The following is a 13372-nucleotide window of genomic DNA, read 5'->3' on the forward strand; positions in this document are numbered from 1 at the left end:
CGCACACATAAAATAAAACTGGGGAGGGTGGGTACAGCTCTATAGTGGTAGAGTGTGTGCTTAGCATGCAGGAGGTTCTGGCTTCAATTCCCAGTAACTCCATTAAAAAACAAAAAATCAATACCTTCAAGGTGGGAGCAATGGTGGGGTCATCTACATCCCTGAATCAGGGTGCCTAGGGGATTCATAACCCTGCTTCTACACTGAGGAGTCTTAAGGCATTTGTCATGGATGGAGGGGGTTGAATAACTGTTCTTTTTACAAACTTCTCCAAAATGATCTAAATACATCTGACCGTCTTTCAGGTCTGCAGGATAGAAACTCATCTTCTGTGTAGTTTCTTTATTCTACAGTTAAGTGTATTATAGTTGAGTTGGAATATTCTTTTCTTCTCACTCTGCTCTGGGACTAGGGGATGGAAGATCCCTTTGTAAAGATATGACAACATCAATCAATTAAAATAATTTTTAGAGACATTCACAGGTCAGAGACCACAAAGATAGAAAGCTGCGAGGACAGAGAAGCAGAGGACTAGGGGGCGGTCAGCTGCCTCAATCCTGGAGTCCGACTGTCTGGGTTCAGTTCCTCGCTCTGTACTTACTAACCCACATGACTTGAGCAAGTTACCTAGCTTCTCTGGGCCTCAGTTTCTTTGTTGTGAAGTTAAAATAATACATGTGAAGAGGCACAGTGCTGGGCACGTACGTATACTCAATGCATGTTAGCTATTACGGGAATGATTATCATAACAAGCATCATTTCCCAAAATGTATTTCAGTATCCCTCTGATTTAGCATTCTGGGGAATATTGTTAATAGATTTGGTTCAAACCAAAAGGAGGCTGTGTGGTAAAAAAAAAAAAAATTTTTTTAAATAAATTCTGGCTTTGTTTAGGGCATAATTTCTCAAAGTCTTTAACATGCTGAAACATACTGCAAATCACCAAGAAGCATATACTGTTAATCCCCAAGGGGATGTAACATGCAACATTTTCCAAACTGGCTTCACCACAGAACCCTTTATTACAGGATCATCTCATCTGATTAATAGTTTGCACATTTTGGAAAATGACAGGCTAGAATAATATTTATACACAACTACTGAAACAATTATCAAAAGTTATAAAAGAAGTTTTATTCTAAAGTTTCAGTATATATTCTTGCCAGATAGCTCAGTGACACAACTACCCATGAAGTCTGTAGCTTCATAAAAGGTTCTTTTACGAACCGTCCCACCAAACCCTAAGTAAGCTGCTTAGGAAAAGAGCCTTGTGTCTCACTTCTCTGCATCCTGCTTTGTGCTGATTAGTCAGTGCCTTAAATACTGTTGTTAATCAACAAAGAGCTGTTTATGCTGGGCTTTCCTTCCAAAACTGATAAGCAAAACTTCGACTCGACTCTATTTTTTTTCTAAACATTATCAATATTAGAAAACTAATTATAAAACTCACCTCCCCTCCATTAACAAAATCCAGAACAAAATAAAGCTTTTCAGTTGTTTGGAAAGAATAATGTAATCCAACCAAAAATGGATGTTTCACATTTTTCAAGAGCACATTACGTTCAGCCATAATGTGTTTTTGCTGTTAAAAAAAAAGGGGGGGGGGGTAAAGATCAACTTGTACTTTACACCAGAAAACAATTCTTATAATTGAGAAAATGGGTTTAGAAAAAACAAAACTATTTTATTTTACCTCTTTTCTGTTGAGAACGACTTTTTTCTGTAACACTTTGACAGCATAGAATTTTCCATCCAGTTTCCGTTTTGCAAGAAGAACCTATTATAGTTGAAGATTGTGCATACTATCAGAAATTTCAATATTTTGATAGGAATAATTCACTTATCAATAAGTTAGCACTCCAATTTTGTAAAAATAAAGTTCACAAGGGATCTAAATAATGTCATGCTTTTGTTTTAAAAATTAAAATTACTACAATTCCCCTTTTCCTTAGCTACTTTAATAAACCCCCCAAAATGCCAATGATTTAAATGGCCAGGCATCACTTCTTTGTCAGTTAATGTGCTGATGTTTGAGGTTTTTACTAAATTATGTCAAAATCTATACTGCTTGAAAACTTTGTATATGCGTGCGCACACATGTATGTGCCAGCCCTGAGTCCTACAAAGTGTCTTTAGAAAATACTGAGGCTATAAATGTCATGGCTATATAAAAAAAGAAGAAAATGGTTTCTAAGTGATCAAAATGCATGGATTGGATTGGAAGACTCAATACTGTTAAGATGACAATTCTCCCCAAATTGACCTACAGATTCAATGCAATCTCAATTAAAATCCAATTGTGGGACATGACACGCTAATTCTAAAATTTAAACTGATATGCAAAGGGCTACGAACAGTCTCTTGGAAGAGGAACAGGGAGGGAAGACTTGCTCTGTTGGGTATCAAGCTACATTTTCAAGACAATGTGGTCCTAGTGCAAGGACAGACAACAGACTAATGAAACAAAATATAAAATCTAGAAACAAACTCATGAATATTTGGACACTGGATATATGATGAAAGGAAGAGCAGTGGGGAAAGAACAGTCTTTTCAATAAATTGTGTGGGATCAGTTGAAAATCGATGGGAAAAAAATTAATTCATGACTCAATGCCTCACATTATATACAAGAACCAATTCCTACTAGACTCTAGATCTAAACATGAAGTTTCCAAAAGATAATGCTTTTTCATTTTAACAACTGACCGTCTCTAACATTCCAACAGACTGTGAGCATTTTGAGAGCAAGATCCATTTCTAATTTTCCATTGCTTATATAAGCACAATGCCCAGCATGTAGCAGGTGATAAATATATATTTGCTGAATTAATGAACACACATGGGTTTAATTTTATGAGCACAGTTTCTGGTCTCTAGGGAACTCAGAAAACAAACTAGATCTAGATACTGAAAGCTGTGAATATAGTACACTATGATTAAACACATACATATTTATTTTTTCTACAGATTGAAGTATAATGCAAAAAAAGAACTTAAATAAATTTGATGATTCTGACAACTCCATCTATGATGCTTCTGGCCTCCGGGATTCTTCTTCCTTGGTATGGCCACCTTGTCAGGCTATGTGATTCACCTGACATTCATCGTACGAAGAGAGACAGGGTCTTCAAATCTCTCTTTTTTTCCTCCAACTGCTGTTTACACAGCTGCTCATTTTTGTCTTTCTGGCCTCAACTTAAATAGCACCTCTTCAAAGAAACCATCCCTGACCAATTCATCTAAGCAGAAATTTTCCCCCACTGCCTATTTCCCTGTCACTTCAGCCTACTCGTCATTCCCTTCATAGCTCCATTACTACGTGTAATTATATTTACTTGACTGCATAATCTTAATTGACTATTTCCCCTACTAGGCTGTAAACATCACAAAAGCAGTAACCCCATCATTTTTGTTCAAAATCATCCAACCAGGGCCCAGAACGGTGCTTGGCAATAGGTGCTCAACAGATACTTGTCAAACAAGTAAGTTTCATGTTAGAATCAAGAGTAGATGCCTTCTATCTCTAATCATTCTGTCAGTACTTTGAAGTTAGAGAAAGCATCTTAACTCCATATGCTGCACACCAACGAGCCCCGTGGACTCACATATTAAAAGCAAGCATTCTTTAAAGTACTTACTGAATGAGAAAATAAAAACACTCTTACCTTGCCAAAGCTGCCTTTTCCAATAACTTTTAAGAAATCAAAGTCTGTTGGTTTAGCACTGAAATAAATGAACAATGACAAGAATGAGCCTCCTAGAAACTGGAAAGACATTAACTTTTAAACATTTTTTAGCACCTCATTCTTTAATAGGTAAATGTTGGGCACCCTTCAGCATGGTAACTCCAGCTTTCACTCTGGTAGTATCTCACCTTTAATGTAAAATAGGTAATAATGAATTGTAATAATATCTACTTTCTGATTAGATAAGACATTTTATCACTTTATTTAAGCCTTGTTAAGTCTGGCTTAAGAAGGACTTCAATAATAGTCTCTTTGGGAGAAAAGGATATCTCTATCGACTGATCATCTATTATTTTGAACTCAGCCTAGCAAATCACTTTTATTAACCATAAACTTCACCAATGTTGTTGATGAGGAAAATGAATAATTATATAAATTAGTGATATATTCCAAAGGCTATCTAGTCTGTTAAGTTCTTCTGAAAAGGAAGTTACCGGCTGGAATACCTAGTAAAGTCACTAAGAAAAACTTCTGATGGAGAAAAAAGTCATCACAGTGCTTTGCACACATATCACTTGTACATTAAAGAAGAGAACTCTCAGCTTATTTTCATAGATGATAATGTAGAAAAGCCAGGAATAGAGAAGGCAGAAGGAATACTAAGGTTGCTTTTTTTTCATATGAACTTCAGGTGAAAACAGCATTGGTTATACGTTGGCAAAAGCCCGTGGCAGCAGAAAGCTGGACTAAAGCAGCCAAAAGAGCTGTTTCCTTCAACACAGTATGAACTCCTAAGTTGTACTAGGGAGAATGCAATGATTCCACTTAGATTTAAAATTCCCTTCAATTCATTAATGAAAGAAACAGTCAACTCAAACATGAGAGTAACACTGGGTCCAGGTTAAATAATAACAGGTCAGGATTAAGGAGATAAATAGTTAACTAAGCTTAGATGTTTTTCTTCTTCAAGAACCTGCTCTTTGGACTAGTTATTTTGTTCTTTAACAATATGCTGAAATACTGAAATAATTTTTACTGAACAAATTCCATTGTGAGAGAACATGCAAATCCCTCAAATATAGTAAACGTGTCAACTGAGGCCATGTCCAAGGCCACACTTTAACTGTTGGCGATGAACCCTAATTGAAAGCAAATTTCCATTCGTGCTGCCTGACAAAGCCAATGCTATGTGACAGAAAAGATGCTCAAAATCAAACTTCTTCATCCAGTTACCATCCCATTTCCTTCCTTTCCTTCTCAGCAAAACCCCTCAAATAAGTTGTCTAAAACTCACTGTCCACACCTGCTGTCCTCTCTTCGAGTTCTCTCTTGAACCCTTTCCTGTCAGTCTTGGACCCACCACACCACTGAAACTGCTCATAAAGGCCACCAATGACTTATCAAATCCAACAGTCAATTCTCAGGCTTCATCTTACCTACCCCATCAGCAATGTCAACAGAGTTACTGACTTCCTTTCTTCACCTTCTTTTGTGACACCACATTCCTGGTTTTCTTCCTATCTTGCTAATGATTCTTTAGTTTCCTCCTCCATTTCTCCTATCTATCTATACTCATTCTCTAAGTGGACCAAAAGGGTGACGGAAGCATAGTGTCCTGGGATAAGAGAGAGTACTTCAGGATTAATCTGATAAGCCTGTAAGGATAATGACAAGAAAGGACAGCCTCACTACACTCCTCCTCCAACCCATCGCAGACATCATTCATCTGCCAGGAAACTCCTCAAACTGAGCCAAGAAGTGGCCTTGGAATCTCTTTGTAGTCTAGGGAATTGCTGGAGTGGACACTTAAGATGAAGTCTACATTGGCCACTCCTGGTTCCTCCAAATGTCTCCCCTGTGCTCAAGTAAGTAGAGGACTATAGGAGAAACTGGATAAAGAAAGTTTAATAGCCTTTAGTATGCTAATGTCCATAAAGACTCCTCTGGAACAAGTTGGCTAACAACTAGGGTTGTACCAATGACAGTGAGTATTGCAAGAATATCAGTGAGGCTTGCACGGATGCTTCTGCCAGGGAACTTCCCAAGTACCTACCAAGTCTTATGGCCCCTGGGAAATACGGTCTACCGAGTTTACATCCCGCCCCCACCCCCTGAAAGTGACAATGGCAAAATAGCAGAACCCAATTAATAATCTGCCAACTAAAAACTCCTCAGAGCTCTACTAAAACAAAGAGAAGCTATAACAGTAAACCAGGAAGCATGTCACAGCACTATATTCACTGTAACTACAGTTATATTTCACAGGCTTCCAGTGAAACTGGTATAATTACGTACATCTGCACATTCGCAAAAAAGATCTTCCCCAAATCCAGTTAGATTGGTTGAAACAAATTAAACCTACTGAGGATTTCCAGATGGTCCCAGGTTGATGTTCTGTGAGGTAGAATGTAGCTGTTGGGATGGAAAAAAAATTTTTAACAATCTTACTAGAGTGTCAAAAGTTATCAGTCAATGCATATTTCTAAAATAAAATACAGATAACTGTACGAAAGACATATGCCATGTTAAAGAAACTTAAAGTGTATTTGCAAAGATACACAATATAAACATAATTATTTTAACGATAAGTTTCAAGAGCAGTTGTTAAGAAAAAAGGTAAGGAAGAAACCAAGCTCAAAGTTGGCAAATGAATAAAATAAATTGGGGAAAGCTCCTTGGAAGAGGTGGACAAATGAAACAATTTAAGAGGGATTAAGGGGGAGGGTATAGCTCAAGTGGTAGAGTGCATGCTTAGCATGCACAAGGTCTTGGGTTCAATTCCCAGTACCTCCTTGAAACATAAATAAATAAACCTAATTACCCCCCTCCGAATAAGTAAATAAAATTAAAAAAAATAATAATTAACTAAGAGGGATTATTTTTACATTTAAAAAATTGGTTAAAAAGAGCTTTTGTTTTTTAAATTATTAAATAACAGCTTATTTAAGATAGGAAGTGATAAGATGATGAAAAACTGCAAATGGTGAATTAAAGTTCTAATTTGAGGGGAGGTAAAATTATCTCTAAAGCAAATACAAAAAGCCAAGAGCACTTTTCTTTCTATTCCTACCATTGTAGTAGTGTCAAAATTTTAGACAGGCTTTTCTTTATGCTACAGTTAACGTAGAAGAACATCTTTACTCACCTAGTATGCCAAAAAGCAGTTTAACTGATAAGAGATTCTGGTTCACTAATAATTAGCTAGAAACTTAACTCAAAGACCCAAAAGATTAATCTAGTGATTCTTTTACAGTGAGCACTTTTCACAAAGGCCAAGTGTAAGTGAATTCTGCTTCACATAAATTCACTATGAAATTCTATTTATATATTCAGGGAATTAAATCAGTTAGAGATGTTTCAAATGGGCATACTTTTAGTTAACTACAGCCCTACATGATTATACTTCATATAAGCTATAGCTGTGAAATAAACTTAAAAAGTTCTCTTTAAGTTAACCAGAATCAACAAATTTTATCTAAGCAATTTCTTATTAGAGACACGTCATATGTATTCCCACTTAAATTCATTTGAAACTGACAATCTCCAGAATACAGGTTATTTTATAAAATAAAGGGCAAACGACTTGAAGCATGTTTCTTATGAAATAACAATGCTGCCACCAGCTTTTTAGTGACAAATAAAATGTATTTCTTACTGATACCTTTACATGGAAAATCTTCATGTGATAAACTTTCAATTCCCAGAAGACAGAAATACAAGCAAATGTTAACAGTCTAGCTCAAGACTGGTTCACTAGATGAGATTTGCTCTGTTGTGTCATAATTTTAACATGAAGTAATCTCCCCTGCCCTCCAAGTTTTACTGGGATATGATTGACCTAACAGCGCTGTGTAAGTTTAAGGTGTACAGTACAATGATTTGACTTACATACACCATGATTATGTTTAAATATTACAGTATTCCATACAATCTGATAACATAAACTAAGTTATAATTTCAATACATTTATTCTTTTAATGAATGTGCAGAGAACTGGGTCATTTTTCCATTCAGTGAATTTTTCCGAAAGTAAGATAAGGGAAGCGAATTAAATAAAAGTGGATTAAATAATACCAAGGATGACCTGCCGCCCAAATCCATTAATATGTAATGAGACTTTATTATCTGGCAATGGTTTTTCTAATGGAGCATGTTTCTGAAATAATAATGAAAATTACTGGGATATATAATTAGATAACATTTTCCTCTACCTATTATTTTTAAAGATTACATCTAATCACTAAGCTGAGGGTGAGGTATAATTTCTTAACAGAATGAAAACTAATCAAGAGAGTTACATTTCTTGACTTCTCTTGGCCCCTGTTTTTCTTTATATAAATAAAGACGTCCAGATGCCATCCAAGATATTTTCCAGCTATAAAATTCATTTAATTACCCATTTGGAAGTCCTTAATAAATAGTTATAATTGGGAAGGAGGGTGGGCAAAGAAATTGGATGAAGGCAGTCAAAAGACACAAACTTCGAGTTACAAGATAAGTACTGGGGATGTAATGTACCACATGACAAACAGCTCACATTGCTGTATGTTATATATGAAAGCAGTTAACAGAGTAATCCTAAGAGTTCTCATCAGAAGGGAAAAAAAGTTTTTTCTATTTATTTAATTTTGTATCTATATGAGATGATGGATGTTCACTAAATTATTGTGGTCCTCATTTCATGCTGTCTGTCAATTATATCTCATTAAAACTGGAAGAAAAAATTAGTAAAAAAATAACAGTGATGTATTTCAGAGAAATTTTAATTAAAAAATAAAATAAATTAATCAATAGTTAAAATCGTAAGACAAATGTGGCTCTTTCCCTTTTTTAAAGAGATTCTTTTCATCAGTATTTTAAAACTGCAAAAGATCCTAGTCCAAGTTCCAAATTTTATGGATGAAAGAAGAAAGAAAATTTAGATCTAGAGTCAACAATGGCAGAACAGGAGCCAGAACCCAGGAATTTCTCAGTCTGGTTCTTTCTTCAAAAAGCATGCTCCTACAGCAAGGCAAGACAGTCTTTTAAATGAACTAAACCTACATACTCTCAACGTGGTTAACAAACGAAACCTGGAAAATCATGGTCATGTAAATTTTACTCTTTAAAATAGTTTTTGAATAGTTTCATCTTTTTCAATTAAAAAATATATACTCTTACTTGGAAAATATGGAAAGTATTAGGAAGATGTTTTAAAAAATTCATAACTTTACCAACAGATGATTTTATAAATATTTATAGTACTTTCATACAGTCTTTATGTAACTTCTAAAAACTGACTGTTATCACACTGTTAATTTGCATAAAAATGTTATACTCTGATTTCATTTGAAAGTATGTCAAAACTTACCATCTTTATAAATATTTTTTAAATGCACAGTATATAGGAACAATCACTATTTGATTGATGAATATTTAAACTGATTCTAACTTTTCATTACAAATCACTCTAAAACAAACATCTTTTTTTTCTGTGCGAAGGATCATTTCATTTGCATCAACTCCTAAGTGACATGAATTATTTTCATGTTTGATACATGTTGCCAAATTGCTTTCCAAAAGAGTTACATAAAATTATAACACTAGTAATATCCAAGGATGCCCATTTTATCTTACCCTTATTGGTCCTGGTGTATTTAGTTTACTTTACATTTTTGTTAGTATGATAGAGAAAATACCTCTTATTTAAAACTTTTGTTTGCTACTGGCATCAAGGTTAACATTTTCCCATATGTTTGTTTACTAAAAATATTTCTCCATGTCCCTTTTTCTTTCATCTACTGGGGTCTTAAATATCATTCTTTTCAAAAATCCATTTGTATGAGCTTTTTTTACATAGACATTATTCTTCTTATGCTTGATTTGTTACACATTTTCCTAGCTTCCTGTTTCTCTTGTGACCAGCTGCACAGATATGAAATTAAAATATCCTTTTACATCATCCTAGGAACAACCATGTCTCAGATGTAAAAGTTAAACCTGTTCTCTTAACTGAGACTCAGAGCATCAGAGAAAAATGACTACTTTCCAGTAGTCATGTCTGTTTTTCAAATGAAGATCTTAGCTGTGGGACAGTAACGTTTCAACTCAAGACACTATCTTTTAAATCACAAAAACAGAACCATTACAAAATTAAAAGACATTATTATGAAGACAAAAATGTACATCTTATTTTCATGTATATACTTAACAATAGTATTAATCAGGTTTTTCTTTCCCTTAACGGAGGCACTGGGGATTGAACCCAGGATCTCGCACATGCCAAGCATGCCCTCTACCACTGCATACACCTCCCACCCCTGGTATTAATCAGTTTTGAATTATAAAGGTATTACCATATTTATACAACATTTGTAATTATACTTTTAAATGCTACATAATAATCCTTTGAGTTAAATTATTGTAATTTACCATTCCCACATAATTTTCTAAAGTAAATGTAGAAAATAAATTCATAATAAGGCATGATTATTATATTTATTTATTATAAATAATTTAAAGAATAAGAATATCCTGTTCTTTTTTCAGAATGCATTTTGATTATGTGCATATGACTACAGCAATAAAAGCTGATGCCAAGCAGCACATGTGTATTGATTGCTCTACAGATAAAACCTGGCAACGCAGAGGAAGAGGTATGCAGTATTCTGATTGAAAAGGCCTTTCCTGTTGGCCAACACTCAAAACAATAGTTTCAAGTGTGGTGATGATGATGAAGATATATGATGATCAAAAGGTAATATGTAAAGTGAACAGAGTAGAACAGAAAACTTCATATACTTATAATTAAAATTAGATAACTTTAAGAATTCCCATACATTAACAGAAGATTAGAAGAAACTCACTAAAATGTTAATAGTTATTAGGTCTGTTTGTTGATAATATGGGTAATACTTTTAACTTACTATTTTCAAAACTTTCTTTAATTAACATGTATTACTTTTTACTATAAAAAGTACTCATTTTATAAATTTTATAAGAAACAGTGATCAGTAAGAGGTGTACACATTTGTTTTTATGTCCCCTACACAGTAGACAATCTACAGTGGATGAAGTTACTTTGTTTGAAGTACACGTCCTAAAGGTGGCAATAATTTCATCTTTGGGGAATGGTATTTTTTTTCTGTTAAAAAATACAATTCCTCTTACTACCTTCTGAGTACTTCTTTCATCCTCATCTTCAGATGGATCTGACTGATGTTTTGGACTGTCCATTTGAAGGAATGCTCTGACATCTGGACTAAAAACAAAAATTAACTTTATTATGACTTTGCATTTCTACAGTTTTTCTCCCTTTTAACATGAAAATAAAATTATAGTAGCATTTACAGTGAGAGCCAAACAAATCCATTAGTGATCACTATTATAAAAGGAATAAACAAATTAACTTTTAAAAAATGGGAATCCAATAAACAAATGGACAAAGGCATAAACAGTTAGTTCATAGAAGAGAAAACCCAAATGGTAAGGAAAATTAAGAAGATGCCTAACTTCACTAGTAATCAGAAAAACACAAATTAAAACAACAATAAGAGATCCCTTCATGTCCATTAGCCAGCAACATTTAGAAAGACACATGATACCCAAAGTTGGTAGGGATACAGAGGAAAGGAACACCCTCATGTATTGCTGGTGAGGATGTAAAATGAGGCAACTTTTCTGAAAAGCAATTTGGCAATATTTGGCTAAACTGAGTATGCATTTTTCCCTGGGGCCAGAAATTCTAGCTCTCAGAATAAACCACAGGAAAAATTATGTACAGGTTCAGTGAAAGACATGTAACTAGGATACTCATTGCAGCATTCTCTACCGTTGTGAATCAGAAGCAAAACAGCATCTCCCACGAGGGAAATGAGTAAGCAAGCTATGGCAACTGCCTGCACAGAGTACCAGTCAGCAGTCAGAAAAAGGAACCACAGCACAGCGCCATTTATGTGCATATATTAAACACTCACGGACACAAAGCAACGTTGATAAACAGATATCCAAAGACATAACAAACCTGTTGAAGTGGGCATCAACAGTGGGGATGAGGAGATAAAAACGGACTAAAATAACAAGGGGCCTTGCAAGGACTAATGACAATCCTGAGGAATGGTTAAATCTCTACCTCTGAGGTACCTCCTATCAACTGTTCTTTTTTTTTTTTTTTTTTAAAGTTTTGCTATAATTGATATATAACATTATTAGTTTCAGGTGTGCAACATAATGCTTCTATATTTGTATATATTGTGAAATGATCAACACAACAAGTCCAGTTAACATCCAACATCACACATAGTGTATGATGAGAAGTTTTAATCTACTCTTAGCAACTTCCAAATATGCAATACAGCCACCATGCGGTACATTACATCCCATGATTTATTTATTTCATACCTGAAAGTTTATACATTTTGACCACCTTCACCCATTTCGCCTACTCCCACCTCTGGCAATCACCAATCTGTTCTCTGTATCCATGACTGTGAATTTCGTTTTTTTTAAGATTGCACATATAAGTGAGTTCAGGCAGCATGTATCTTTCTCTGACTTATTTCACTTAGCACATGCCCTCAGTGTCCATCCATGTTGTTGCAAACAGCAAGATTTCCTAAACTGTTCTTAATAATTAAATACAAATAATATACATTCACTACAAGAAATTCAGACAGATGAAAAATAATTTTTAAAAGGGGTAGGGGCTGGTGGGAATGTAAAATGGTAGAGCCACTGAGGAAAAGTTAGCCAGTTCCTCGAAAAGTTGAACATAATAACTGTATGACCCAGCAATTCCACTGCTACGTATATACCCAAAAGAAATAAAAACATCTGTTCACACAAAAACTCATACAGATATGTTCATAGCAGCATTATTCATAACAGCCAAAAAGTGGAAACAATCCAAATGCCTATTCAAGTCACAATCGTTATGATGAACACATACACACACACACACACACACAGCTAGGGAAGCGCCTTTACATTAAGTGGCTGCCTAGATAAGGCTGTGTTGAGAAGGATGGGGGCGCCTTGTCTGGGACAAGAGAATGCTGACCCCAGGTTAAACAAGAAGTAGCATGTGTGACTGGTCCTTGCCAAGCCCTTCAGCCTCATCTCCTTTCTGAAAACCCACCCTGTGTTCCAGTCACCATGAAATGTTAATACTGAATTAATACTGTGAAGCATCCTGAATGTTGCAGGCTCTCCGTAGACACTGTTCCATGTACTGCTCCCCTCGCCTGGAAGGCTCTCTCTAACTTTTTTCTGGAAGGACTGCACATCCTCTAAGGCCCAGGAAGCCTTCCTTGACCTCCCCCTAGAAAAGCTGGCCACATTTTCTCTGTTGTCTTCTAATTTTTATCATAAAACTTTCTTTGCTTTAATTGCTTGTTTATGTGTCTGTTTCTCCCACTAATCTGGCAGCCTGTGCCTCTGGAAGGTAGGAGTGACACTCATGTCTCTTTTTATTCCCAATGCACACAGCAGTTACTTATGAAATGCTTTCTGAATGCATGAATAAGTGTAACATCAAATAATTAGCAGTATGTTTTAACCGTGCAAATTCCTTTTCAAGTTTAATCTGCGAAACAAATGCAAGTACCAGAGGAAGAAAGAAAACAACTAGAGCCTTGAGTTGTTGGAGGGAAAAGAAGATTAAGAATACCAGAGGGAATGCTTGAGGAAGATTTCACAAAATTTATAGC

The 13372-nt window shown here is 35.1% G+C and overlaps 1 protein-coding gene across 7 annotated transcripts in view; it reads right to left on the reverse strand.

The window, feature by feature from the left end:
- The window catches only part of LOC102511863 (serine/threonine-protein kinase Sgk3), a 117691-nt gene that overhangs the window by 12991 nt on the left and 91328 nt on the right, over positions 1–13372 (reverse strand). For all 7 annotated transcript variants that reach the window (XM_032470110.1, XM_006193742.2, XM_014566897.2 and 4 more), the window contains 5 exons: positions 10839–10926; positions 6049–6098; positions 3666–3723; positions 1694–1777; positions 1451–1582 (listed from right to left, as the gene is read on the reverse strand). In XM_032470110.1, coding sequence (XP_032326001.1) covers positions 1451–1582; positions 1694–1777; positions 3666–3723; positions 6049–6098; positions 10839–10926 — 412 coding nt within the window. The remainder of the gene's footprint in view (positions 1–1450; positions 1583–1693; positions 1778–3665; positions 3724–6048; positions 6099–10838; positions 10927–13372) is intronic.

Source organism: Camelus ferus, chromosome 29 (assembly GCF_009834535.1).
Source record: "Camelus ferus isolate YT-003-E chromosome 29, BCGSAC_Cfer_1.0, whole genome shotgun sequence".
NCBI classification, from domain to species: domain Eukaryota; kingdom Metazoa; phylum Chordata; class Mammalia; order Artiodactyla; family Camelidae; genus Camelus; species Camelus ferus.